This window comes from Sciurus vulgaris, assembly GCF_902686455.1.
Source record: "Sciurus vulgaris genome assembly, chromosome: 3".
NCBI classification, from domain to species: Eukaryota; Metazoa; Chordata; class Mammalia; order Rodentia; family Sciuridae; genus Sciurus; species Sciurus vulgaris.
Genome location: NC_136463.1, coordinates 62,719,275 through 62,746,955, shown reverse-complemented (window position 1 = coordinate 62,746,955; position 27,681 = coordinate 62,719,275). Strand labels below are relative to the sequence as shown.

Genomic DNA, 27,681 nt, shown 5'->3' with positions numbered 1-27,681 from the left:
GATGACTTTCCGGAAAGCCTTAAAGGCAACGAATCCTGACTCAAAGGAGAAAGACTTCGGCCCCCTCAAGGGGCGGGGCTTCGGGGAGACGTCCCTGCCGCTCGCTGTCCGTTGGGCGGGCACTGTGACCTTGGGTGGAGACTAGTCTAGGCCTACTATTGCTAACGCTCCCCTCCCCCAACGACCCTCGGCTTCCTTTTGCAAATCTGCCAAACCACCGCGCTGTTTCTAATTAACGGTGTTAGTGTGACCCTCAGCTCCCTTCTCTCCAACCATGCCTTTCCCCACCAAAAGGGTGAGACTCGGTGCGTCTGGATTATTGAGGAGGGAATTCAAGGCAGTCTAGAGCATGGTCACCAGAGACGAGGGTGAGGGTGACTAATGGGGATGAAACATGAAAAAAGAACTCACCAAATTTTGTCTTGAGCCACCACGGGCATCTATCTCTCTACCAACGTCCTCACACTCTCACCAAGATAGGTTCCTTCTTCCAGGCTGCCATCCTAATATTACAGAAGAGGAAGCTGAGCACAAGGTCACACAGAGAGCAGTCTAAACCCATAGCCTCTGTCCTTTACAGTAGTTTGAATTTTTTTTGTTCAGTTTTCTTGGTGGGACTGAAAAGTGAGTGAGGTCAGAGATTGCTACAGGGGTAATACTGTGTGCGCGCGCGCGGTCCTAGGGATGGAACCCAGAACCTCCTGCTTGCTAAGCATATATCAACTATTGAGTTATCCCCCAGCCCCAGAGGTAACATTTCAACCAGGCCTTGCCCGTGAGTTGAAGTTGTCCAGGCGGAGAATGGGATGAGTCTTCCCTGCACAGGCCCTGGAAGGCCTTGTGAAACACTTCAAAGTTTTTTTGTTTTGTTTTGTTTTTTTAATTTGCAGTACTCAATTGAATTCAGGGGTGCCCTCCCATTGAACTACATCTACAACCCTTTTTATTTTCTTAATTTTGAGACAGGGTCCCTCTAAGTTGCCCAGGCTGGCCTTGAACTTGTGATCCTTCTGCCTCAGCCTCCTGAGTCACTGAGATTACAGGCATTTGCCACTGCACCCTGCTGAAAGCATATTTTTGACATTTGCCAGGATCTAATAGAAATTGGAAACAGAAGCTGCAGAGATAGGGTTGGGGTGGTAGGCTGCCTAGGCCCTTGGAATATTGCAAAGGAAAGTAGACTTTGCCCTGGAGTGCAGGTGGAGAGAAGAGGAGTGGTGAAAAGAGGAAGCCTTTAAGCAGGAGAAAGGAAGGTGAGAAGTGATAAGATTCATTTCAGAACGATCCCCTCTGGCTACCATGTGAGGGGGAAGAGGGACTGAGCTGGACCAGAAGAAGTTAGAACTATTGCATAAGAAGGCTGGAAATAAGAACAAGACCTTACTATTAGATGTACATAGAAGGCAGGATAATGTGTGAACCTACCACTGAAGTGGATTGGAAATCTGTACCTGACAGCCTCTACTCAAGAGTTTTGTGAACTTGAGCAAATCACTTGACTGTGACCACTGAATCATTGGTGCTTGCTTCCTTCTTTCTTCCTTTCCTTTTTAAGGTGCTGGGGATCAAACCTAGGGCCTCGGGCTGTGTGAGGCACTGGGTTTGATCCTCAGGACCACATAAAAATAAATAAAATTATGTTCATCTACAAGTGAAAATACATATATTTTAAAAGAGAAAACCTAGGGCCTCGTGCATGCAAAGCAAGCTCTGAGCTAGACTCCTTTATCAGATAAAAACACTTATCTCTGTAGCCTTACCTAGCTGTTGGGAGGAAATAGGGATCATTAAAGCCCTTCGCAAAGTATAAAACATTGTGGGGCTCATTGTTCTCATGATTCACTCAGTCTTTCAAGCACAGATTTCAAGAGCTCAGTGTTGCAGGAAGACCAGAGGTGAAATAGGTTCACTCCCTACCAGGAAGAAATCTGGTGGATAAAGTGAGATGGACGCAGCATTGTCCAAGGCTGCAAAATAAATGGCCTTACACAAAACTGTTAGTGTTCAGGGAAGGCATTCAGGAAGTACTTCTGGGCAGTTTGGTCTAAACTGAGTTTTAAAGATTGAGAAGGATTTAAACGAGGAGGTTAGAGAATCATATGGGCAGACACAGGAGGGACTTGGAAGCCAGGTGCTGCTGTGTGCACACCTGTAATCTCAGCCAGGTGTGAGGAGAAGGATCTGGAGGCTGGAGGCAGAAGGATCACAAGTTCAAGGCTGGCCCAAACAACTTAGCAAAACCCTGTCTCAAAATTAAGAAAATAGGGCTGGTGTTTTGGCTCAGTGGTAGAGCACTCGCCTAACGTGTGAGGCACTAGGTTTGATTCTCAGCATTGCATATAAATAAATAAAATAAATAAAGGTATTGTGTTCACCTACAACTAAATTTTTTTTTTTATTAAGAAAATAAAAAGGGCTAGGGATTAACTCAGTTGGTAGAGTTGAATCCCCAGTACAAAAAGGAAGAAGAATGGGGGATTCTGAGAATTGATTTGCTCATTTATTTATTTAATTAAATATTTAATTTTTAAAAGAATTCTAAATATCCAATACATTTATATGTTTCAAACTCCAAAAATTAAAAAGGGTATACATTGAAAAGTCTCAACCTACCAAGGTTATCAGTTCTTTTATACCTTTCTAGAGAGTATTTTTTTTAACCATATAGTATATATCACATATGCTAAGCAAGTGCTGTACCACTGAGCTATACTTTTTATTTTTTATTTTGAGACAGGGTGTCCAGTCTCCATTGTATTATGTTACATATAATATATATTACATATATAATACATATATATATATATATATGTATATATGTTGTTGATGGACCTGAATTTTCTTCCCCTCTCTCTCTTTTTTTTTTTTTTGTAGATTGATACAATACCTTCATTTAATTTTTTTATGTGGTGCTGAGAATCGAACCCAGTACCTCACACTTGTGAGACAAATGCTCTATCACTGAGCTACATTCCCCCGCCCCCCCCCTCACTTTTTTTTTTTTTTTTTTTTTTTTTTTTTGTGGTACTGGGGATCGAACTCAGGGCCTTGTGCTTGCGAGGCTAGCACTCTACCAGCTGAGCTATCTCCCCAGCCCCCCCCTCACTTTTTTTCAATGTTGAGACAGTCTCACTAAATTGCCCAGGCTGACCTCAAACTCGTGATCCTTTGCCTCAGCCTCCTGGGTAGCTGGGATTATAGGTGTGCACCACTGTGCCCAATAGGACAGTACCTTTTTCATGTGAGTATCCCCAGCATCTTCCCAGAGCCTGCTGCAGGGTAGGTGCTTAATGTATACTTGTTAGCTAGTGGAGGATCCAGGCATACAGAGTACCAAACAGTCCTTTTGAGGACTTCACCAGGTGCAGAGGGGGAGCTTTGCTGGCAGCCCAGAGTGCCACCTTTGATCCCCACCATTTTGTTTATAATATCTGGGCTTAACTTACAGAAATTCCTTTTGTGTACTGTATCTTCAACCTTTGTATCCATTACTTCAGATCATTTTCATAATGCACAGTTAGACCCACCAGCCTGTCTCCCCCCAGAATGCCCAGCAGAGGTGGTCTTCCCTGTCCCCCTCTGGTCAGTGTTTGAGAGTGTCTACTGATTAGCAGGACTGAAGACCAGTCTGTCCACGGACCTGGTCCAGACTCAGCAGCCTTGGAATCTACACTTGTCTTCAGTGGCTTCCTTGCCCTGTCCCTCAGAAACTCTTCTTGTACACCCCATCCTCAGGATTGCCAAGATGGCACTTCTCAGCACCTTAGTTTCCCCATCTTTGGAACCCTCACATAAAGATGAAATATCCATGAAAGTTTAGGCTGAGACCTATCCCACATAATTAGCCTGCTGAAAGCCTCCTACCTTCATCATTATTGTTATGATGGATCCTCCTACTGCACTGGCCATACACACTTCCTTTTGGAGTTCCCCAGATGGGTGGAGAGGTGGGGCTGGGACTCAAACCCCTGGACTTCAGAAGGGAGTCCCCTACCTCCTTGTCCTGACGCTGAGAACCTAGAAGAGGAAATGTTTCAGCTCCCTCAACCCCAAACCTATGTGGGCAGAACTGCCAGGAAGAAAGGGCTGACGGTCATAAGATGCCCTAGGCCTCGGTTTCCCATCTGTAAAATGAGCGGGTTGCATAGATGATCTCTGAGAGTTATCTGGTGCTGACATTTTACATCTTCACCTTCAACTGGGTTGTGGGCTCGGCTCAGCCAAGCATCCCCAGGTGTCTGTTGTCGTTGAGGGTGGGGTGCTTAAGGACAATCTCTTCTCCCTTCCTCTTCTTTTTTCCTTTTTCTCAAATTGTATATGGGACCCAAGAGTCTTGGGCTAATGTTTATGAAGACTAGACCTTCCCTCCCCAAGTCTCCCCTGGAGATAAAAGGCCATGAACAAGCAGAGGCTTGGGACATACTCTCTGGGCTTGCTACAGGTTCTTGGCTAGTCCATCTTGGGCAAAAACTCTAGTCCCAGAGGCTGGGACAGGAACCAAATTCAAAATAGTTAATAGAAAGACCAGGTGTAGGGGCTGAGGTTGTGGCTCAGTGGTAGAGCACTTACCTCACATGTATGCGGCACTGGATATGATTCTCAGAACCACATATAAACAAATGAATAAAATAAATGTCCATCAACAACTAAAAAAAATTAAAATTAAAAAATTAAAAAAAAAAAAAAAAGACCAGGTGTAGCAGCACACATCTGTAATCCCATTGATTTGGGAGGCTAAGGCGGGGATTGCAAGTTCAAGTTACTCAGCAACTTAGCAAGACCCTGTCTCAAAATTAAAAAATAAATAAAAAGAACTGGGGATGTAACTCAATGATAAAGTGCCTTAAGGTTCAATCTTTGATACCCCCCCAAAAAATAGAACCTGGCCATGCCTGTGGTCCTCACTTCTCAGGAGGATGAAGCAAGAGGATTGCTTGAGCTTAAAAGTTTGGGGCTAGCCTGGGCAACATAGCAAGACCCTGCCTCTTAAAATAATAAATAGGAAAAAAACCACAAATCAATGTTGAGCACTTAAAAGCAAAAATGTGGAAGGGGGAGGGGATTATAGGTTGATGTAATGGAAAGGCACAGGGGTGTATGAGCTTCAGGCAAAGCTGGATCCAGGTGACAACTGTCTCCATCTTTTCTGGTTCTGCTTCTTTTCTGATAGCTTCATACTCTGGCAACCTTATCTCTTATTGTAGCAAATGAACTGTCAGACCACTAAGTTGATGCTCTGCCATTGAAGCCAACCAACAGGTTGTCCTTGTCAACAGTCCTATTTTGTTCATCCCTGTAACCTTAGCACCTAACATGTTCAATGAATGGCTTCAACAGAAGTCCTATAATTGATTCTTATGGGCTCAGATTGAATTATGTACCCATCTTTAACCCAAACAACGTGATCTAGCTTGCCTGGGTTACATGCATGGGGCCGGGGGTCATCCCCAAAAAACATGGACAGAGATGGGTATAATGCTATTCCTTAAAAGGAAGAGATGGGTCCTATTATCAGGATCCCTTGCATCCTTGGGATGTACAGCTACTGCATTTTTCTCCTAGAGTCATTCACAACATAGACCTACATTGAAAGTGTTCTGGTTTGAATTCTTATGGGTGCTGGGTGTGCTGAGCTCCTAAGCCTGTAGTCTTCGGTTAACTCCCATTAACAAGAGAACACGAAACATCATTTCTATGATGTTGGGTTTTTTGCAGTTGCATCAGATAGGAGCTGGGAACCTGTGGCACATGCTTGTAATCCCCACTACTTGGGAGGCTAAGGCAGGAGGATTGCAAGTTCAAAGCCACCCTTAGCAACTTAGTGAGGCTCTGAGCAACTTAGGGAGATCCTGTCTCAAAATAAAAAGGACTGGGGATGTAACTCTGTGGTTAAGTGCCCCTGGGTTTGATCCCCAATACCAAACAAATTAAAAGAAAATAAAAATAAAAAGGGCTGGGGAGGTAGTGGTAGAATGCCCCTGGGTTTAATCCCTAGTACTGGGAAAAAGTAAATAAATAAATAAATAAAAGCACAGATAGAGGCAGGGAACCCTCACAGCCAAAGACTCATGATTCCTTTTAGGCAGAACAATAGACAATTCCTTGCATGGGATCCTACCAATCTATCCCTCCCCAGCCTAGACAGGAGCCTCTGGTCTTAGACCGCTTTGGATCATTCACATGGGCTGCTTGGGGCAGGAATAGGCTGAGGGCCAGGACACCTCAGAGCACACCTTATACCTTATCTGAGGAATATCTGCTGAGGGAACACCTGAGCCTCAACTTGCTCACTCTACCCACTGACTCCCAAGCCTCTCTCTACTTCTCCCCAAACTTGCAGGAACGGAGATGGGGTAGCAGGCAGCGCCCTAGGAAAAGAGCTGACTTGCTTGTTTTTCAAATATTTTATTAAGAATAAGGCATATGACAGTCACCCCCTAAAGCACAGGGCTCTATTTCTGTGGGTGAATGAATACACTCTGAAAAGCATTGGGTTAAAAAGCGCAGCCAACAGAGAATTCGGAGCAGGATCCCTCTGCCCTGCATGTCCTCCATTCAAGGCTGACATATCAGTGAGAGGGCACTTAGGGGTCCCCAGGCTCTGGAAGTGAGGAGGTACTGCTCCACACCCTCTGGCCTCCTTCTTCTCCACTAGGAAGGGCTCTAGGCTGTCCTGAACTGGTCCCACAAAGTGCAGGTCACGGTGGAAGGGTTATAGGGTCATGGGTACAAAGCCTCACACAGTATTGCCCACTGGGCCCTGGCTGGCTTCCTGAAAATGGAGGTGCCTCCATCTACCTGCAGCTCTCCCTCCTGGGACTTTCCACACTTGGGATTGTGGTGGGACCCCGAGCTAGGGACCCTGAGTATCCATGTCAACATCCCCCTTCCACCAATGGAGTGCATGCAACAGAGAAGAGAGACAAAACAAAACACAACACAACAAAACAAAACAAAACAAAAAACCCAAAAACACATTCTTTTTCCTTCTCAGTCACCCACACTTCCAAGAGCTGGGCCTGGGGGTCCCTCAAACCAGGCCCAGGAAGGGGAGGAAGTGGAAGCTAAGGGCAGGGCCCCAGACAGGCCCTGAGGCTGCAGGTGGGTGGAAGGAAATTTCTATTCCATTATTTTCAGGTGAGAGTAGGGGAAGGGGGATTTCCCCGTGTCTGCCTAGGCCTCCTGCCACCCTGCCTCACTGAGATAAAGTTTGCCTTATTTCCTTTCCCAGCCACCCCCAAACATGTCAGCTGCACGCCAGCCACCCCAGCGCTGACTCTTTCATCTGGGGAATCTCTAAGCACTACACAATTAAGTATCATTATCTGGTTGCTGGAGGAGTGATAGGGTTTGGGCAGTGCTGATGGGATCTCTTGGGGAGAAGCGGGCAGGCCACTGAGGATCCTGGGGCTAGGTATGATGGGCGACTACCCAGACACCCTAGGTACTGAGGAGGAAGAAGGAAGAGAGCTATTGCTGTAGAGCTTTGAGGGAGGCCAGGTGGGCACAGCTATGGCTTTTAGTGGATGGGTGGGCGGTGGTTAAAGGACTTTGCCATCTCTGCAGAAGAATCAATGTAACAGTCACCCTGTTCACCCCAAAAGCATGGTTGTGGGAGATGAAGGTCAATGTGGGTTCCTCTGGAAGAGAACTTTCCTCCCCTTCCCACAGTCCTCCAGGCACCTCCAAAAGAGGGGTGTGAGCCCCTTCCCCAACAGGTTCTGATAGGGAGGGCAGCAGAATAGGGCACAGTGAGTCCTGCACACCTGAGGGGAGACAGATGCATGGGCACAATCATAGGGGCCAGTGGGACAGAGGTGGAGCAATCAGAGCAAGGTTCTCAGACTGCCATCTCTGCCACGTGACTCCCAGGAGCCGTATAGCCCAGACTGGGCCTGGTTATTGCTTGGTGGATTCAGCAGTCCTGGATAGGGTCAGCTGGGAGGGGGCAGCACATTTGACCAGGCGAGAAGTGTGCTCACTGGTTCTGCTTTTTGCCAGATTCCCCCTTCCTCTAACAGAGCAAAAGACACAATTGGAGATTCCCCACTTCTCCCTAGGGGTCTTTATGGGAGAAGAGTTTCTCACCTATAGAGATTGATTCTGCTCTCCTCCCAAACCCTTGGGTGACATGCAGAATGTGTGGCCTCAGCCAGGGTCAGAACCTGCCAGGGACCAGTGTCTGAGTGAGGGAAAGACATCTTCCCTTGGCAGCCCCTGGAAGAACTCACAGGCACTTAGGACTCAATGTAGGACCAACCCAAGAGGGATGGTGCCAGAGCTTTGGGGGTTTGTGTTTCTAGGCTGGGCTGGGCTGGGGGCAATGAGCTGGACTGAAACTGCACTTCCTGCCTTTGGTAGTAGGGGTTGGGGAGCTGGGGCAAGTGGGAGTGGGGGGCATCTTGCTTTCTACTTTACCACATCCAACCCAGGCAGAGGGTCACAGGAGCATTCTACATCCTCAGATAGGCTTGGAGGCATCCCTGGAGGGGGTTATACTCTCTTGCAAACCCATACTTCTATTAATATTTTCTACTCCCAAGAAGCCAGGCCCTCCTTCCCTCTTATGGGTGCAGCCAGCTGCTTAGGAAGCTGGGCAAGATTAGCACCAATTACAGGACTAGGGAAAGACTCCCAGGACAGACTCCTGAGGGAAAAAGGCAGTCTGCCCTGTCCCAGGGCGCTTCCCCAGCACAGCTCCAATCCCTACAAACCTACCTGGCAGATCTGAGAACTGAGCTGGGATAGCTCCAGCCCAGTTCCTGCCATAACCCTTTTAAGGGTCTATGTGTACTGCTCTCTGGAAGTTCAACTTCCATCAGGCAGCACTTTCCGCACCAGAGTTTCTGGGAGGATGCGAATTCTAAAGTGTTTGGTGCCCTGCAAGGACCTAGCAACGGGGTAGGGGTACACCCAGTTCTTAGCCAGGGCCTCTCCTCAGGAGCAGGGTTTGGCAGCGGGTGGCAGGGAGGCAGGGAGGCAGGGCAGGGAAGCTGGAAGGTCTAGTGCACTCTCCATTTCCTCCTCTAGGCCAACCCAGCCTTTCCCCTCCCCGCAAAGATTGTCAGTTTTCCCGGGCGAGTCCCCTGCCTCTCCCCTCCCAGTGGCAGGGTGGAGACCAGATTTAGATTGGTACTGCGAGTCCTTCTCCACAAAAAAAGGTGCAATAGCTCAGCCCCACAGAGGAACTCCCTCGCGGGAGGGAAGAGCTCGAAGCTTCAGAAACGCTGGGAAATACAAAAGGCGGGGCGGCTCGAGGGGGTGAGGGAGCTGGGGTCGCCTCCGCCGGCTCCCTGGAGCCCGGGCGACTGCCCTTGGCCCTTGGGACCTGCCAGCGGGACTGGGTTGCGTCCCTAGCCGGGGTGCACCGGCCTTTCCCCCGCCGGCTCCAAGCCTACTCCGGGTCGCCGGGCGCGCTGGACGCGGCGGGCGGGCTCTGGCAGGGCCCGGGTTGCTGGCCACCTTGGTCCCGAGGCTCCTGGGGCAGCGGCTGGCGTGGGCCGCGGGCGGTGGGCCGCGGGGGCCTCCGGGCGTAGAGGAAGAGCGCGGGGTCCGGCATGGGTTCGACGTCGTCTAAGGGTTCAGTCGCGCGGTCCCAGGAGGCCCAGTCCCGGCTGGTGCCCTTGGCGGCGGCCTCGGGCAGGCGGCGGGCCCTTTGAGCGCGCCGGCGGGGCCGGGGTTCCGCGGCAGCGCCGGGGCCAGGGCGCGGGGCCTGCAGTCTCTGGCGTGCGGCGTGCAGCTGGCAGGAGAGGTAGGCGGCCGCTTCAGTGTGCTTCTGCAGCTCGGTGCCCAGCACGGTGGCGCGGTGGCTGCGGCGACGCAGCTCCTCCAGGAAACGGCGCTCCTCCGCGCGCAGGTTGCAGCGCAGCGCCGACACTAGAGCCTCGCGCTGCGCCACCTCCCGCCGCAGCTCTGCGTTGGCGGCGGCCCGAGCAGCCAGCTGCGACTCCAGCGCTCGGCACTTGCTCTCCAGCTCCCGGGACGCCTCCTCTGGGAAGAAGAGATAGAAGGGAACGGTGATAGTGCCCGCCTGGCGTGGGTCAGAACCCGCACAGCTCAGCAGCCAGTGTAACAAAGCTCTTGTCCTCCCAACCTACTCGGCCTACGGTGCTTTCTTTCGCGCCCCACGCGTCACCCTCAGTGGCCTGCCTTTTTCTTTCTCAAGATCCTTGCACGTATCGTACCCGCTGCGTGGCCTTTCCTGTAATTCTTCCGATTTCAGTTTAAATGTGAAACTCTTCCTGACCATTTATTCCTTCCAAAAGTAATTTGTTGAGCTATGTGCTCTGTGTTGGGCATTGGGGATATGATGGATAATAAAACGGGCCTCATGAAACTTACAGTGCAGTGGGAGAGGTACAGTAAATAATAAATGAGGTCATCACTGTGACATGCACCAAAAAGAAGCAAATCAACGCTCTAACAAAAGGATGTGACCTAATCAGAGGTGGCTTCCTGGCAGAAGAGGCTTGGGTTAGAATCTGAAGGGTGGAATAGCTCCTCTCCTGAAGAAGGGTGTTTCAGACAGAGGAAACATCTTGTGCAAAAGCCCCATAGAAGAAAGACATGGCAAGAGCAAGGAACTGGAAGAGTTGGAAGTGTGCACAGGAAGGGAGAATCCGTGTCCTTGTTTCCTTTGTGGAGCATTTATCACATTTTAAAATTTTTTATCCAGGCACCTGTAATCTCAGCTACTCAGGAGGCTAAGGCAAGAGAATCACAGCAATTCAACAAGACCTCATCTCAAAAATAAATAAATAAAATAAAAAAGAAACATAATAATAATAATAATAATAATAATAATAATAATAATAAACAGCTGGGGATGTAGCTCAGTGGTAGAGCACCCCGGCTCAGGTTTTGTTTACTTGCGTATTGTTTGCTTTTGCCCCTGCAGCAGGTTTCAGCCCTGGATACCCAGAGAATCTTTTTAAAAATAGCATTTCCTGGACCCTACCAAAACCCATATGAATTACAATCCCTGGGATTGGACCTGGGAATGATAATGCTTTGATTTTTTCCAGTTTAGTCTCATGTACAGCTAGAATTGAAGACCCCAGACTCCTGGATCATTAACTCCATCCTGGAAGACTGTATCCTGGGACTTAACACATGTGAGTCAATGTTGAGACCTAGTCAGCTAAAAGAGGAAAGGGAACACTAGTCTGAGTATGATGGTGCTGGCCTGTAATCCCAGTTACTCCCAGGAGGGAGGCATAGCTGGAGGACTTCAAGTTGGAGAAGAGCCTCAGCAATTAGGAAGACCCTGTTTTGAAAATAAACAGTAAGAAGGAAAAAAAGTGGGATCGGGATGGAGCTCGATGGTACCCTGGGTTTAATCCCTAGAGAAGAAGGAAAGGGGGTGGAGGAGAAGAGGAGAAAGGGAACTCTGGGACATGAAAATCACCAAGTTACAGGAAGACAAAGAAAGAGTTCTCAATAAGTTCATTGAGAGAGCAGAAAAAAGCAAAAGACCCCAGGACATTGGGACAGTGACTTGAGCTGGTGACCCTACAAATCTTTTTGGCAGAAGGACAGTAGGGGTGAAAGCCGCTTATCACTGATCTGTCCATCTGGTGTGTGGGATGTGTGCCCCTTCCTCCAAGGACCTAAGCACCAAGGGTTGCCCAGGGTTGCCAGCTAAGGAAGTGAGCAGAATAAGTTGAAAAGTATAGGTGATCCTCAGCTAATCTTTATATATACAAAGCAATTTGCAGGACTCTTAGCATTTTAGCTTAAACTTCCAGCTGTCCCCGTCTTCAACTCTTGGTCATGTAGCTCTTAATCTATAAGCAACACAGCAATATAGCAGTCTGTTCTTAAGAACTCTTCTGGCCAAGAATAACTATTTTTGGATTTATTTTTAGCTAAGTTGTTAGAATCCCTCCAAACCAGGCAATGTGTCTTGCACTTCACAAAGGGTAACGCCCAGTCCTAGTTCTTAGGGATCCTATAATCTGGTGATTAAAATCTTATAATCTGGTGTTTAAGATTAAGGCATTTGCTGGGTGTGGTGGTGCATGCCTATAAATCCCACTGGCTTGGAAAGCTGAGGCAGGAGGATTGTGGGTTCAAAGACAGTCTCAGCAACTTATTGAGGCACTAAGCAACTCTGTGAGACCCTGTCTCTAAATAAAATACAAAAAAGAGCTGGGAATGTGGTTCAGTGGTTAAATGTCCCTGAGTTCAATCCCTGGTACTAAAAAAAAAAAAAAAAAAAAAAAAAAAAAAAAAAAAAATTAAGGCAATAAATTTTTAAAAATTATAGTTAAAAGAAAGCAAAATAAAAATTACCACCTTAACCTTTTTTTTTTTTTTTTTTTTTTTTTTTTTTGGTACCAGGGATTGAACCCACAAGTGCTTAACCACTGAGTCATATCCCCAGCCATTATTTTATATTTTATTTAGAGACAGGGTCTCGTGAATTGCTTAGGGCCTCACTAATTTGCTGAGGCTGGCTTTGAACTCATGATCCTCCTGCCTCAGCCTCCTGAACTGGTAGGATTACAGGTGTGCATCACTGTGCCCAGTTCCATCTTAACCATTTTTAAGTGTACAGTTCAGCAGAGTTCAGTAGTATTACTTATCTTCACATTGTGCAACAGATCTTTAGTACTTTTTTTTCTTTTTAATTTTTAAAATTTTTTATTTTTTTAGTTGTAGATGGATGCAATATCTTTATTTTGTTTACTTATGTGGTACTGAGGCTTGAACCCAGGGCCTCGCACATGCCAGGAAAGTGCTCTACCACTGAGCTACGGCCCTAGCCCCCGCCCCTTTTTTTTTCTTTTTTAATGACAGGATCTCCCTATGTTGCCCAAGCTGGCCTTGAACTCTTGGGCTCAAGCGATCCTCCTGCCTCAGTCTCCTGAGTAGTTGGGACTACATGGAGGCATACCTGGTCACCATAGATATCTGGAATTTTTTTTTTTTCTTCTTTGGTACGGGGGATTGAACGTGGGGACACTTTACCACTAAACCATATCCCAGACTTTTTTTAATATTTTATTTAGAGACAGGGCCTTGCTAAGTTGCTTTGAACTCAGAATCCTCCTGCCTCAGCCTCTCAAGCAGCTGGGATTACAGGTGTGTGTCACTGTGTCTGGCTCCGGTCCCTTTAATTAATTAATTAATTTATTTTTTGAGACAGGGTCTCACTAAGTTGCCAAGGTTGATCCTCTTGCCTCAGCCTCCTGAGATTACAGGTGTGTGCCACTGTATCTAGATCTTCTGCCCTCCTTTCACCCCTCACACTTGGGATTGATCACAGGGGCATCCACTGAGCTATATTCCCATTCCTTTTATTTTTTTTATTCTGAGACAGGGTCTCGCTAAGTTGCCCAGGCTGGCCTCAAATTTGGGATACTTCTGCCTCAGGAGGGGACCCCACATTTGAGCCCAGCCTGGGCAATTTAGTGGCTGGGATTACAGGTGTCTGGCACTATGCTCAGTTTTCTCTGGAGCTTTTTCATCTTTCAAGACTGGAACTCTATGCCTACTGAACACTATGTCACCACCCAACTCCCATATTATGGTACTCCCATAGTACTCTGGAAAAAGATGTCCTGATGGAATTGCTACAGTGGCACTAAGTTATACTTTTGTAAAGTGGAAGATTTGCTAATGTGTTTTCTCTTTTGTTTTCATCTAGACCAAGTACCTCGAAGCCAGGAACCCCATACAACTGTGGTGTCACATCTTGACACTCAGCATCTGTTGGGGTGTGGACACCAACTGTAGATCACTTGTACAAGTATGGGAAGAACTGGGGAGTTGGGTCCCAGAAAGGTGGAATTAGAACCATAGAGCCATCTACTTTCTGCTTTCCTTTTCTTACTTTGGACAGAGACATGGATACAGGTGCTTCGGGTGGTATTGCAGGTTGTTTACTGCACAGGTCACCCACTGAATGGGCAAGCAGGGCAGACATCCTGCACTCCACTCACCAAGATGAGGAGGCCGCTGTCCCCATGTCCATGCTGGGATGGAGAGACATGGGTCCTAGCAAGGGTTGGGGGAAACTTAACATGTTGGGTCCCATGGCACTTCCCCACCAGTGGTTCATCTCTTACCTTGCTGGTGAGATTGGGCCTCTCTCATCTCCAGGTCATGGGTCAGTTCTAGGGGAGAAAAAAGAAAAAGCAGGTTTGTGTATATGTAGGCATGGGGATAAGATATAGATATCAGGGAATCATAGCTCAGTAAAGTGGCAATAAGGATGCCTAGAACCATCTAAACCATCCCCTATACCTATTTTACTGCAGCTCAGCAAGGGGAAGAAACATGCCCAGGGCACAGCTTGAGCTTGTCAGGCTCAACTTCAGTGCAGGCTTTATGCCTGGGTTGGGGAATTGATCCAACCCTTATGGAACAGAGGAGCCTGGCTTGTTTGGGGACTTGGGAAATATCTACCCCTGCCTAGGGCTGATATGCCAACTGAATAGCTGTTCTGGAGGATCCTTGCTGTTCATGGCTTTGACTCATTAGTGTTCCTTTGACGGTATCCAGAGCCTCTTAGGGGCACTGGAAAGGGGCAGTGGCTATTTACCAATCTGGACCATGTGTTTCATTATTTTCACAGCCAATACTGCTGTGTCTTTGTTATTGTCTGAAGATCTGCTCTGCTCCATTCCGCCATATTCCACAGGCAAGGATAGGGGCTTCAAGGAAGACAGCGCCACCTAGTGATGGGAGCTGCATGGAGTTTGGCTCCATGTTGAGTGGGTGGGACAGGGCAGGGAAGAGGGCAGGGCAGGACAGAAGAGCCGCCCAAGGGCACTGGTACTGGAGCAGCTTCCTCCTGGGTGCTAGTGGCCCTACTACCACCCTTTTCCTCCTTTCCTGTCCTCCCAGTTCCTGTTTTTTCTTTTTTCGGGTTTGAAGATGAACCCAGGGTCTCAGGCACGCTAGGCAAGCACACCACCACTGAGCGACATCCCAGCCCTAAGTCCCCATTCTTTAGTGCCCATCTCTCAGCCCAGCTGAACTTGATAACATTTTCCCAGCTCCATCTCCTTTCTTCCATCTTCATCAGGACTCAAGAACTGGGAAGAGGGACTATGGGTGTAGCTCAGTGGTGGAGCACTGGACCTTGGAGAGAACTGAGTAAAGATCAGAAGAGAGCCCGAAGCCACAGAGGCTGGTGTTAGAAGAGACCTACTCAGGAGCACCTGTGTGTACCTGCAGGGACAAAGTGTAGAGCCCGAAGGAGGAAGGTGTGAACCTGGGGGTGGGGGAAGGTCGCTTATCTCTGGGACCACCACCTGGCAGTATCTACAAAGACTGGCCTGTGGCCCTTCTGCCTGCTCTGCTTCACTGCCCTCACAGGGCTCTTCTAGAGACTGGGGGCTTTGCTGGAGGAGCCTTCTCTGGAGAAACCACTTGTTGCCAGGAGACAGAGCCCAGGGTACCTGGGCCTTTTCTGTGACCGGAGCCTGAACCTCTTCCCTGGAGACACTGTAAGGACTCTGAGGCCTCCACCCTCCTAGGGTTCTGGGGACCAATTGGCCCCTCCTCAAAGCTTTGCAGTGTAGCTCAAGGGACTCTGGACTAGGTTCAGGGACTTAGCCCAAGAGTCCTTGGCTTTGCCACTACCTCCCTATGGGCTGATTTCTCTTCAGCCCTTTACCATGGGACTTGAGGAGGAGAGAAAGAATCCCAGATGGGCTCCACTCCTCCATCTGGCACATGTCCCTTCCCATCTTCTGACCAGAGTCCTCATGGTTTAGATGAGCATACTGTGAGGTCAGATACCCTGTGACTTTGGCCCAGTAATAGCACCACTCTGTGTCTCACTTAATTCATCTGGAATATGGGGACAAAATAGCACTTTTAAGGGGCTGTGTGCCAGGAGGAAGTGAGAGAAAATCATCAAAGGGCTTGGTCCAGGATGGAGTTAGTGCATAGTAGGTCTTGTCATCATTCAGGCTGCCAGAACATGCCCACCACCTTCTCAAGCCCCTTTGTCCTGAGTCTTCGGCTAGCCTCAGCTAGGTTTCCAGAAGCTCTCCTGGCTTCTTTTCTCTCCCATCACCCTCCTAGCCTCTGGGATCCTCTGCAACAACACCCCCACCATCTTCTCTTTTGTTCTTCCCCCTCCTTCTCAGCCCTTCCCCCTGGAGGGAAGGCCTTACTCAGTCATTTCAGTCCCCACAGTGGTTGTTCCAGCCCAGCCCAGTTATTTTTATCTCCTCAATCAATAATCAAGAGGCTATTGACCCATTCCCATCTGAGAAAGATAGTGGGGGCAGAGGGCATATCTTCTTGGGATCTGGACTGTGTCAGGAGTTGGGGGATCGAGGCCCTTAGAATTAGGGTAAAATAAGAAATTCAAGGAACTGCTGTAAGGTCTTAGGGTTCCCTATTTTCCTCTAATGCTGTTATTATAATGCAAAAGTGTCATTGGGCAGGGATGAGTCCTCATGGACCATTTCTGAACCCAAGATGGTCTCTGCTGCCATTTGATCTTTGGGGGAGATTGCAGGAAGTCTACCTTGGAATTTGGCAGATTGACCTGTGTGTGGAGCAGGAGGAGAATGTGGTGGCTGAGAGTCAGGACTAACTACTGCTTGTGCCACAGTGTGAGAAGCCAGGTGGGTCCCTCAAGCCCTCTAGGCCTGTTTCTCCCTGCAGTGGGGAGCCTTCCATAGACAGGGGCTGCAAGAGAGCTAGAGAATGTCCAGAAAGTTGCATAGGCACATAGAGGGAGTCCTGGTTCTGCCATTAACATACTGTATGAATCTCTCTCTGGACCTCAGTTTACCCACTACTGCAATAAACAAATTGGGTCCTCCCAGCTGAGACATTCTGTAGTCATTGGTTCAAAGCCTGTAGTCAGCCTCAGCCTGTGTGAACATTTGGGCCAAAGGCAAGGCTCTGAGAGGCTCAGGCAGCTGAGGCTACAGTTCAAGAGTAGAAGCCAGGCCTGGGATTTTGCTCCGTCCTTTGCCTCCCTCCACCCTACTCACGAATTCAATCAGTTGCCAAGTCCTTTCCTTCAACCTGTCTTCCATTGGACTTCCCTTTTCCATTCCTCTTCATCTTTCCTCTGGACCATCTCATCAGCTTTGCCACAGGTCTGCTGACCTCCCTCTCTCACAATTCATCTTCCATGCAACTGCCAGATTGAGTTTCTTAATGCAGCATAATCCTTATGGAGCTCAAAAACCTTCAGTGGCTCCCCACTACCTAACAGGACACTCCAAACTCCTTAGTTACCCTGGTATTTGTCAAGGTCTTCCACAATTTCTCACCAGTCTCCTTTAAGCTCAACTTTATCCTGTCAAACAGAACTTTTCATGAGCATTTGATGTCCTACCTTCTTGCTTTTCTATGCTGTTCCCTTCATTTGGAATGTTTTCTTCCCTTCCATTCCTTGTAATATATTAACATGTCTATTTATTACTTCAGCTTTCTGGGAGTTGAAATGCTTCCTTCTTCTTCTTCTTCTTCTTCTTTTTTTTTTTTTTTTTTTTTTTTGCAGTACTGGGGATTGAACTCAGTGCAAGGCAAGCACTCTACCAGCTGAACTATCTCCCCATCCCGAAATGCTTCCTTCTTTGACGGGCCTCCTTTATCATTTGCTCCTCAGGTTGGCCATGGCCCTGTCTGTGAACCAACTTCATATATGTATATATAGGAATTATATACATGTACATATGAATTACATATATAAATTTTCTATCTATCTATCTATCTATCTATCTATCTATCTATCTATCTATCTATCTATCTATCTATCATATATTTTGCAGGGCTAGGCATTGAACCCAAGACCTTGTGCATACTAAACATGCTCTCTACCACTGAACCACATCCCCAGTCATCTTCTATATCTTGATATCACCTGTTGATATGTGTCTCTTCCCCGGTTGAACTCAGGGCTTCTTCAGGGCCTGCTGGTACTTAATGAACAGTGACTCAAAAAAAAGGACAGGAATCTGCAGGAACTTGTTCTCATGTCCCCACATCTACAACCTCATTTGAGCCCTCAACCCCAAAGCTCTTATCCTGCCTTCCCAAGTCTTAGTTTCCTCATCCATTTTGAAAAAGAGGTGGCAGGATTAATGTTAGACTCACAGGGGCTCATGGTGGCCACCCTATCAAAGACAAAAATGATGATGATAATACGGACCCCTCTTCTCCCAGCCAGCCAGCCCCCAGGGTCTCACCTGAGCAGCGTTTCTGCAGCCTCAGGATTTCCAGGTGCAGGTCTCGAAGTAGCGCCATCTGCTCCTTTTTCAGGAAACTGATGTGTCGCTGCACACTCTGAATCTGATGCTCCAAGGACATGGTATCCATGGCAACCCAGGCCAGGGCCCCACCTGGGGAGGACTACATAGTGAACACACATCTTTTGAGCCCATATGTCCTGCCCCACCTTCAGATCCCTCACGGTCTCCTCTACATTGGAGTCTTCTTGTCATCAGGTAGACAATTCTGCCACCACTGTCATTTCCCCTCTATTGACTCACTCCAGCTTCATGAACAAGCAGGTGTGTTGTCAAGGAAGTAAAATTATTCTCATTTAAAAGATGAAGAAGTTGGGCGTGGTGGCCCACACCTGTAAACCCAGTGACTTGGGAGGCTGAGGTAGGAGGATGGGGAGTTCAAAGCCAGCCTCAGCAACTTAGCAAGGCCCTAAGCAACTCAGTGAGACCCTGTCTCTGATAAAATATAAAAAAGGGTTGGGTATGTGGCTCGGTGGTTAAGTGCTCGTGGGTTCAATCCCTGGTACAGAAACAAAACAAACAAACAAACAAACAAACATTAAGAGATGAAGAACCAGAAGCTCAAGGGGAGCTTGCTTCATTCTTGCTCCCATGTGACCTTTGGATTCTTCTACTCAGAGAGGGAAACAAATGGAACAGCAAAGAGACCACTTGGGGGGTGGGTCTAGCTGCCTCCTCACCAGCCTTGTGACTTGGGGTCAGCCCTCTCCCTCACTGGGCTTTCAGGTTTCCGTGGGTAAAATGGGAGAGTGTGGACAGGATGAACCTGGAAGTCTCTTCCAGCTCTGGCATCCCACAAGCAGCTCAATTTTAGGGTGAGTATCAGCTCAGCTGGCAGGGCCATAAGACTTTTTTAGCCACAACCCTCCCCAGATTAGCTCCATTTCTTTCTCTTTTTTGGTGGGGTACTAGAAATTGAACCCAAGGGCACTTTAACACTGAGCTACATTTCCAACCCTTTTTATTTTTTGAGACAGGGTTTCGCTAAGTTTCTTCAGGCCTTGTTAAATTTCTGAGGCTGGTCTTGAACTTGGGATTCTCCTGCCTCAGCCTCCCACGTTGCTGAGATTAGAGGTATGAGCCACTGCGTCCAGGTGGTCAGCTTCCTTTCCCTGACTTAAGCAGAGCTCTGCACTCCTAGCCACAAAGAGGAAGATCTGATGAATGTTTACGGTGAGCTGAAGGAAAGTTGTGGAGTTCTTTTTTTAAGAGAACTGAGAGAGGGTGATACGAAGACTTATACAGTAAATCCCGTGGCAGAAACCTAAGTCACTGTAATGGGCTAGGGAGGTGTGCACTAATGATGGCTGGGTTCTCCAGCCTTCCCTCTGGCCCTGGCCTCTTCTCAATGACTCTCTTTCATGATGATCAGCATCCTGGAAAAGCAAAGGCAGAAGGTAAGAACACTGGGCCCTGGGCACTGGGGTGCAGGATTCAGAGAGCATACCTTCTCTGCCAGAAGGTTCCTAAGGTTTGAAGGACCTGCCTCCACCTGCCTCCACCCCCCAGGAATTCCTCAGGTGGTGAGAGAGGGAAGTGAGGAAGACAGCTGTGTTTAGTAAATGATCCTTTACAGACAAGCTTCCATGTGAGATTTTCGTTTGCAGGTTCACCTGAGAATCTCACATGTGTAAGTTTGTCTCTTTGGGCACCATTTTGGGCTCCTCTTTTGGCTATTCCTCTCACTCCACCATTCTCGACCAAATAGGCCTTTCATTTCAGCAGTGGGGGGAGGGCTTTGACCTGTAGGAATCACTGTACATTTACTGACCATCTATGTTCAAGAAACTTTTTATTTTTCTTTCTCACACAGGGGATTGAAACATTGTACACTCTACCACTGAGCTATACGCACAGCCCTTTTTATTTTTATTTGAGACAGAGTCTCAATGAGTTGCTAAAGGCTGGCCTCAAACTTGGGATCCTCCTGCCTCACTCTCTCAAGTTGATAGGATAAGATCACAGTAATGTGTCACACACCCAGCTATTTTATTTTACTTTTATATTTATTTTTACAGGGCTGGTGAGGCAAACTTAGGGCCTTGCACATGATAGGTAAGTACTTTATCACTGAACTACAGACACTGCCCATGGGACCTATTTTAGACTTGGGTTCAGGAAAAGGTATCTTTAAGGAAGTGACTTTTAGGCTGAGACCTTGTGGAAGGCAGAATACTAAAATGATCCCTAAGTTTCCTAGTGTCTGGTATACACACCCTCTTTTATTACATCTTCCTCTTTAGTGTAGGTGGGACTACATATATGATGGATTTCGCTTTGTATATTATATATAAAGGGGAAGGGGTTTTGCAAATGTAACTAAGTTCTTCAATCAACTGACTTTGAGTTAATTGAAGGGAGAATATTCTGAGTAGACCTGTCCTAATCAGGTGAGTCATTAAAAGGAACTCTGAGTGGAGGACCCAGCTAAAATATGCCAGATTCCTGACCCTTAGAAACTGTAAGATAATACATTTGTGCTTTTTTTCGTTTCTTTTCTTTTTCTTGAAGTGCTGGAGATCAAACCCAGGGCCTCGCACATGCTAGGTGAGCATTCTAACGCTGAGCTATATCCCCACTCCTAATTTTACATTGTCTTAAGGCACTAAGTTTGTGATCATTTTTTATATGGCAATAAAAACTAACACAGACTTAAAGGAAGGGTAGGAGTTAGTTAGAAAGAAGAGTAAAGAGAAGAATATCCCAAGTAGGGAACAGCATCTGTGAAGACTTAGAGGTAGAAAAGAACTACGTGATAATAACAATAAGTTGCATTTATTGAATGCCTGCTGTATGTCAGGCTTTGTGCTAAATTCTCATGGTCTTTTTGAGAACTAGGACATTGTCACTGCTAATGAGGGCTAAAGTGTAAGGTATTGGGGAAGGTCACAGTAAGTAAGGTAAGCAAGGGGAGGATCATACAGGGTTTGGCAAATGGTAATAAGTTATTATCAATATTAAGTGTTTGGGCGGGGGTGTGGCTTAGTGGTAGACCACTTGCCTAGCATGTATAAGGCCCTGGGTTTGATTTCCAGCACTGAGAAGAAACATTTATTAAGTGACTTTGGAAGTTATTAAAGAATTTTAAGCAAGATCCAACCCAGGGCCTTGCTTGTGGTAGACAAGTGCTCTGCCACAGAGCTAACTCCCCAGCTCAAGATTTTTATTTAAAAAAAAAAATCACTCTAGTTGTTGTGAGGAGAGCAGACTAGAGCCAGCAGAATGGATGTAGGGAGGTCATCTGGGAAAGAGACATGGTAAAAGATGATGGTGGCCTTGGCCTAGATGGTGGAGGTAAAGATGGAGAGAAGCTCTAGGTGTTTGTTTTTGTTTTGTTTTTTCTTTGCACTGGGGATTGAACCCAGGGATGCTTAACCACTGACCTACAACACCAACCCTTTTTATTTTTTATTTTGAGACGGGTCTCAAAAAAGTTGCCAAGCTGGCCTTGAACTTGTGATCCTCTTGCTTCAGTCTCCTGAGTTACTGGGATTACAGGTATGCACCACTCTGTTGGGATCCAGGTATAATTTGGAGGCAGAACTGGCAGGACTTGGATTTGACCTGAACTGAGTTGTGATGGGGAAGGGATGTCCAGAATGTCTCCCAATTTTCTTGACATGATCACCTCAAAAACAAATGCACAGGGGCTGGGTCCTTCCTCATTGCCTCATCTATCACACTTGACCTCTTCTTCACCTGTAAAAACTCCCTAAGTGATCTTGTCCAGCCCCAGTGCTGTAAATACTATTTATATGGTGCTGACCCTTAAAGTAATTCTTTCCTGAATGCTACATTGACTACCTACCATTTTCCATTTGGATGTCCATCAGGTCCCTAAACTTACAAGTCCAAATACTGAACTTCTGCCCACTCTTTGCCATCATTTAATTTTTTTTCCAATACTGGAGAGTGAACTGAGGAGTGTGTTACCACTGAGCTACATCTCTAGCCCTTTATATTTTGAGACAGGGTCTTACTAAGTTGCTGAGGTTGACCTCAAACTTGTAATCCTACTGTCTCAGCTTCCAGAGTTGCTCAGATTGCAGGCATGCCACCATGGCTCCTGTTTGCTATCTTGATAAATGGCACTGCTATTTGCCTATTCACTCAGCTGCTAGGACCAAACACTTGGGAGTCATCTTTGATTCCTTTCTTTATATTCCATGGCCAATCCATCTGTAAATCATATTGGCTCTGCCTTCAAAAAAGTATCCTATATCCATTCAGTTCTCACTATCACCCTAGTCAAAATCACCAACCTTCCTCGGGTGTATCATTGCAGTTGCCTCCTCCCTGGCATCTTACTTCCACTCTCCCCCTGTGTTTTACCTGAAGGAGCAAGAGTTCTTTTAACAACTACAGGTCATGTCTCTCTGTCCCTGAGTCAAAACCCTCCAGTGGCTTCTTATTCCTCTTAGAACCAAACTCAAAGTTGTCATCAGATCCTTTACAATTTACCTCCAGCTCTCCTGTACCTTATCTTCTGTTTTCCCTGCTACTGGTTCTACCCCAGCCACTCTGGCCTCCTTGCTATTCCTGAATATTCTCATGGACTTTGTATGTGCTAACTCCTGTGGCCAGGAATGCCCTTCACCAAGATTGCCTCATGGCCTATTCCCTTCCTGCTCTGTTCAAATGTCATCTCTTCAGGGCCTCATCTCTTCCAACCTAAAATAGATCTTCTGTCACTCTCCATTCCCTTAATCTGAATTATTTTTCTTCCATGAACTTATTCCCTCATGAATATATAGAATTTTTGTATACTTTCTGTTTCCCCTACCAGATTGTCAACAACAGAAGATGAAAGACTTCTGTTTTGCTAGTACCTCGCACAATATCTGGCAAATATGAGATACCCAGTAAGTATTTGCAGAAGACACAAGTAAGTGAATCTGCAGGAATGGTAAACTGATGGCAGGGCAGATTTATAGAGAAGTTAAGATCAAGATGGACACATGTCAAGTCCCAAAGACTTCAAACAAGAAGAATTTTGCATGAAGTAGGCCATCAAATAAACAGAAGAGTCAGGTGAATTGTCTATGTTGAGAAGTTTGTGCCTGTGTGTGTACCTCAAGGAGTACGTGTGTGTATGTGTGTGTGTGTGTGTGTGTGTGTGTGTGTGTGTGTGTGATGCTGGAGATCACAACCAGGGCCTCATGAATGCTAAGTAAACACAGTACCACTGAGCTACACCCCTACGCCCATGTGTGTGTTTCTCGATTGTGTGTGTGTTCTTTGCACATGTGCAGGAAGAAGCTGCGTGGGCTTGTACTAGGGTGAAGAGAGAAATGTCTGATCCCAGCCACTGGAATATAAATGATTCTGAAGGGTAAAAACCTTTTCCAGACAGCTCTGGGGACTGGACCTTGGCCACAGGGAGAGGTTGAGCCAACCAGCTGTTTCTGTGCTTTCCCAGAAGGACTTGAGCTTTTGCTTCCAACTGGGCAGGCGGCTCTTCTCAGGGCAGAAATTTGGGTCACAAATGATCTTGGCACATATTCTTTCTTAGATGTTATTGTGTAGTTTGTTGGGGGGAGGGTGGGAGATGGAGTGGGGAAGGGGAAACTAGGGAAAGCACCAATCTCTTTATGGAACTGAAGAATCACGAGCACATCATAAGGCCCAAGCCAGGAAAATGTCACATTTTCACAAAAGAAATGCAGTCCTAGAACAACTGGGCTTCAGAAGTTTGTGCCCAAGATGCAGTCCAGGCCAGTGGCAACAGCTGAAGGTTTAGTGTTCTCAGCTCCATCTCCTCCCTACACCCAGCCCTAGATGCCCAGCCTCATAGGTGAAAGGTAAAGAGGGCCCCTCATCTCTGTTCACTGTCCTGACCATCTCAGGGCCTGCTTTGTTTCTGCTTCTCTCCTTCTGCTACTCCTAGTTCTTTTTGTTAATTTTCTAGCTTGATGAAAAAAAAAAGTTCATTTTTAAAAAGTGTCACCAAAAATAAAAAAGGACCTGTAACAGGGTTCACAAATCACACTTAATTCTAAGTACTTTTGATGCATCACTTATGTGACTGAAAGCTACAAATATGTTTCCCCTTGGAGAAGGCAGTGAAAGAAGCCTTCTATGCTCAAGTCCTCAAATACAGAAAAGGTGCCAGCTCAGGAACCCTCTGACCCTTGTGCAATTCTGGCTCTGAGGCCCAGGCGCCTTATGCTTGAAAATAATCTGATTTCCTGCTTGTCTCTGGAGTTCCTGGGTCCCTGCTTTCATTCCCAGCTGTCTGAATTGGCAAGTGGGAAATTTAGTTACCTCTCTCTTCAGTGTTTACATCTCTTTGGGCCAAAATAAACAGAAAGCCCAGAATCCTGGTACCCAGGGCCTGGAGGGTCTTCAGAGTTATCTCAGCCAATGTTTTTCAAATTTTTCCCCATGGAGCTCCAGAATTCTATAAAGGGAGATATTGTAAAAAGGATTGGGGACCAATGGCAGGGTTGAAGGTTGTGCTTTTTAATCTTCTTTCACATGATGAGCTTGTGCATAGAAATTCATTGGAGATAAAGCTTCTGCTAACTAAAAGACTGAAAACTCTGTGTGTGTGTGTGTGTGTGTGTGTGTGTGTGTGTGTGTGTGTGTTTATTGCAATTCAATCTTTTCGCAGTGCTGGGGATCCAACCCAAGGCCTCACGCATGCTAGGCAGGCACGTGCTCTATCACTGGACTATATTCCCAGCCCCTAAAAATCACTTTTATATTCCAATCTTTCCTTAGATGTCTAAATTCCACATCCCGTACTTTACTCTGCTCAATATCTCCCTGACCTCTTCTGTCCCTATCTCTCCCTTAGTCAGGCCAGGCTGCTGGGGGAGAAACCAGCACCCAGGCTTCTTGCTCTCTGCAAGGAATTTTCATTGTATGCCATACATTGCTCCCTAACCAAGTGTCTTGTTCCAGTTTCAATTTCATCCTTAGTGCTTGTTTTCTCTTTGGAACTGAAAATGTTTATCAAGTTAACAAATATCTATGTACTGTTCTGAACACTCAATACCTACATTTTGTTAAAGTTCTTTAAGAAGGTAGGCCTTTTTGTTTCCAGTGCTGGGGACTGAACCCAGGTGCACTCTATCACTGAGCTACATTTCCAGTTTTTAATTAATTAATTATTTTTATAACTTTATGTTATTTATTTATTTTTATGTGGTGCTGAGGATGGAACCCACTGCCTCACACATGCTAAGCAAGCACTCTACCACTGAGCCACAACCCCAGCCCAATTATTCTTTTTAACTTTAAAATTTTTTATTGTGAGACAGGATTTCACTGAATTGCCAAGGCTGGTCTTGAACTTGAGATCCTCCTGCCTCAGCCCTCCTGAATTGATGGGATTGCAGGCAAGCATCCCACATGTGGCTACCTTTTTGTTTCAAGGAGAGCACTGAATTTCTCTCTCTTGTTTTCATTTTTATCATTCTTCTAGCCAGGACAAGTATATTAGCTAGGAGAGGCATGGCAATAAATGAATCAATATGTTCTTTATTTTCTTAGTCATTATTCCTCTTCACTACCTGACTCAGAGACGTAGGGCAGGAGGAGAACAGGCACTCAAGAACCCTTTCTGGGATGTGGCATCAATGCACAGGCAATAATACTAATATGAATAAGAAGGGTCAGCAATGTTCTTAGCATTTTACCCATATTAACTTATCTTGACAACTCTACACTGAAGGTTCTGCTAGGTCTTATTAGTATTTGCACTTCGTAAATGAAGAGACCTCTTCAGAGAGGTAATTTGTTCAATATATGTAACTACAGTCCCTGGCACCTAGGAGCACTCCCCCTCCCCTTTCCCTGCCCCAGAATTTAGGACCATCTCAGTACAAAAACAGCCCACATTTGCAGGCGGATCTCCTTTCTATTCTACTTTTTGCTATGACAAACTCTACCACTTATTAAATCCCACCCTGTTTTTGCCTCCTAATACCTAATCTCTCCTTCAGGGCCTTGCTCCACTGCTACCTTTCCCAGGAAAGCTCCCTTGATCTCCCATCAAGCTGAAATTACTCTTTCCTGTCTCTGCGTTCCTCAGACAATTTGTTGGAATCTGGGTGGTAGCTAGCACCACATTCTGCCATAGATGCTCTCCATCCACCCCCACCCCAGTGTGTGTGTGTGTGTGTGTGTACATTTGGTTTCTGTTTTAAGTCATAAGCTCCCTACAGGCAGAACTTTGTCTCCGGGCATACCTTGCAAAGAAGCATACATCTGAATGTCCATGAACCAGAGAATGAGTTGAGTCTTAACAGGAATCACCAGGCCAAGTAAGTACATGGATTAAAAAATAATTAACCCCCCAAGTCCTTGACTCTCCTGGGAACTTGCGTCTGGAGCAAGGATTTGGACTTTGACAAATGTCTGGGGCTCTGCAAGGTGGGGCCACTTGGCCAGAGGAAGAACTATATTCCCCAAGGACCTGTGGTCCTCTCCACCCCAGTGCCCATCCTCCCCTAGACCCCTTAACTCCCTCCCTTGGAGATCCCAGGATCCCCAGTCTCAGCAAAGCTTAGAATTCAGGAACACAGGAGAGGGAGTGGGGTGTATGAGGAAGCTGGAGTCCCCCACCCCGAGTCTTGATGTTCTGCCCTGATTGTGCCTCGAATGACTCCCAGAGAAGGCAGGGGTTGGGGGATGTAGAGACTAAGGAGGACAAGGAAGACGGGTATCAGAGGGCAGGAAAGGCAGGCAAAAAGAAAGGCACGTGTGGTGGGAGGCTGCAGAAGGTGGTGGGGGGCCAGATCTTGGGCCGCTCTGGACTCGCGGCCAGCGTCAGGAAGGGCCCGGGTCTGGACGGTAGAGGACAACTTCTGCCAGTAGCCCCGCGGTCCTGTTCGCCTCCCGCGCTGCGGTGCCCAGCCGTGCGCCAGCCCTCTAGGGGAAGCTGGTGCTTGGCAGTGTCGCTACCCACCCGGGGCCATCGGGCCGGCCCCCACCCCCACACCCACCGACCGGCCTCCTCACCTTCGGGACCTGAGGGAGCGACCGGCCGGCGGGGCCCCGAGTCCGGGCCGGGCTGGGAGTGGGGGAGACGCTGTCCCCCCCCGCGCTAGCTGCGCCCGGGGTTCCGCAGCGCCCGCCCCGGCTGCGGCGCCATCAGCTGCTGCGAAGCTGCGGGGAGGTTGGGCCGGGGCTCCGGGGGGCTCCGGGGCGCCAAGGCGGGGGGTCTGGGGCGGGCTCGAGGCGTAAACACCCAGCAACGTGACCGGAACTGGCGAACGAGCTGGAGGAGGGTGGGGGGGCGGGAGAGATAAGGGGGGAAGGGAGGGACCTGGGACTGGCGGGGAGGGGCCGTGGGCGGGGCGGGGGGAGGGGAGCCCGGCGGCGCGCGACCGGGGGAGGGGGAACCCAGGGAGCCCAGAGAACCCGGGGAGCCCAGAGAACCCGGGAGCCGGGCCTAAGGACCCCGGAGGGCAGCCGAACTCGTGGAGCTGGCTTTGGTTGGCAG

General features: G+C 47.5%; 1 protein-coding gene across 1 annotated transcript; it reads right to left on the bottom strand.

Moving 5' to 3' along the window:
• Positions 1-6,389: 6,389 nt before the first annotated feature.
• CCDC92B (coiled-coil domain containing 92B) lies at positions 6,390-27,451 on the bottom strand. Its single transcript, XM_079133712.1, has 4 exons — positions 27,198-27,451; positions 18,171-18,323; positions 14,073-14,120; positions 6,390-9,990 (listed from the first exon to the last, which is right to left on the bottom strand). The coding sequence occupies exons 2-4, from the start codon at positions 18,298-18,300 to the stop codon at positions 9,395-9,397; spliced, it is 774 nt and encodes a 257-aa protein (XP_078989838.1). The 5' UTR covers positions 18,301-18,323; positions 27,198-27,451; the 3' UTR covers positions 6,390-9,394.
• Between the last annotated feature and the right edge of the window lie 230 nt (positions 27,452-27,681).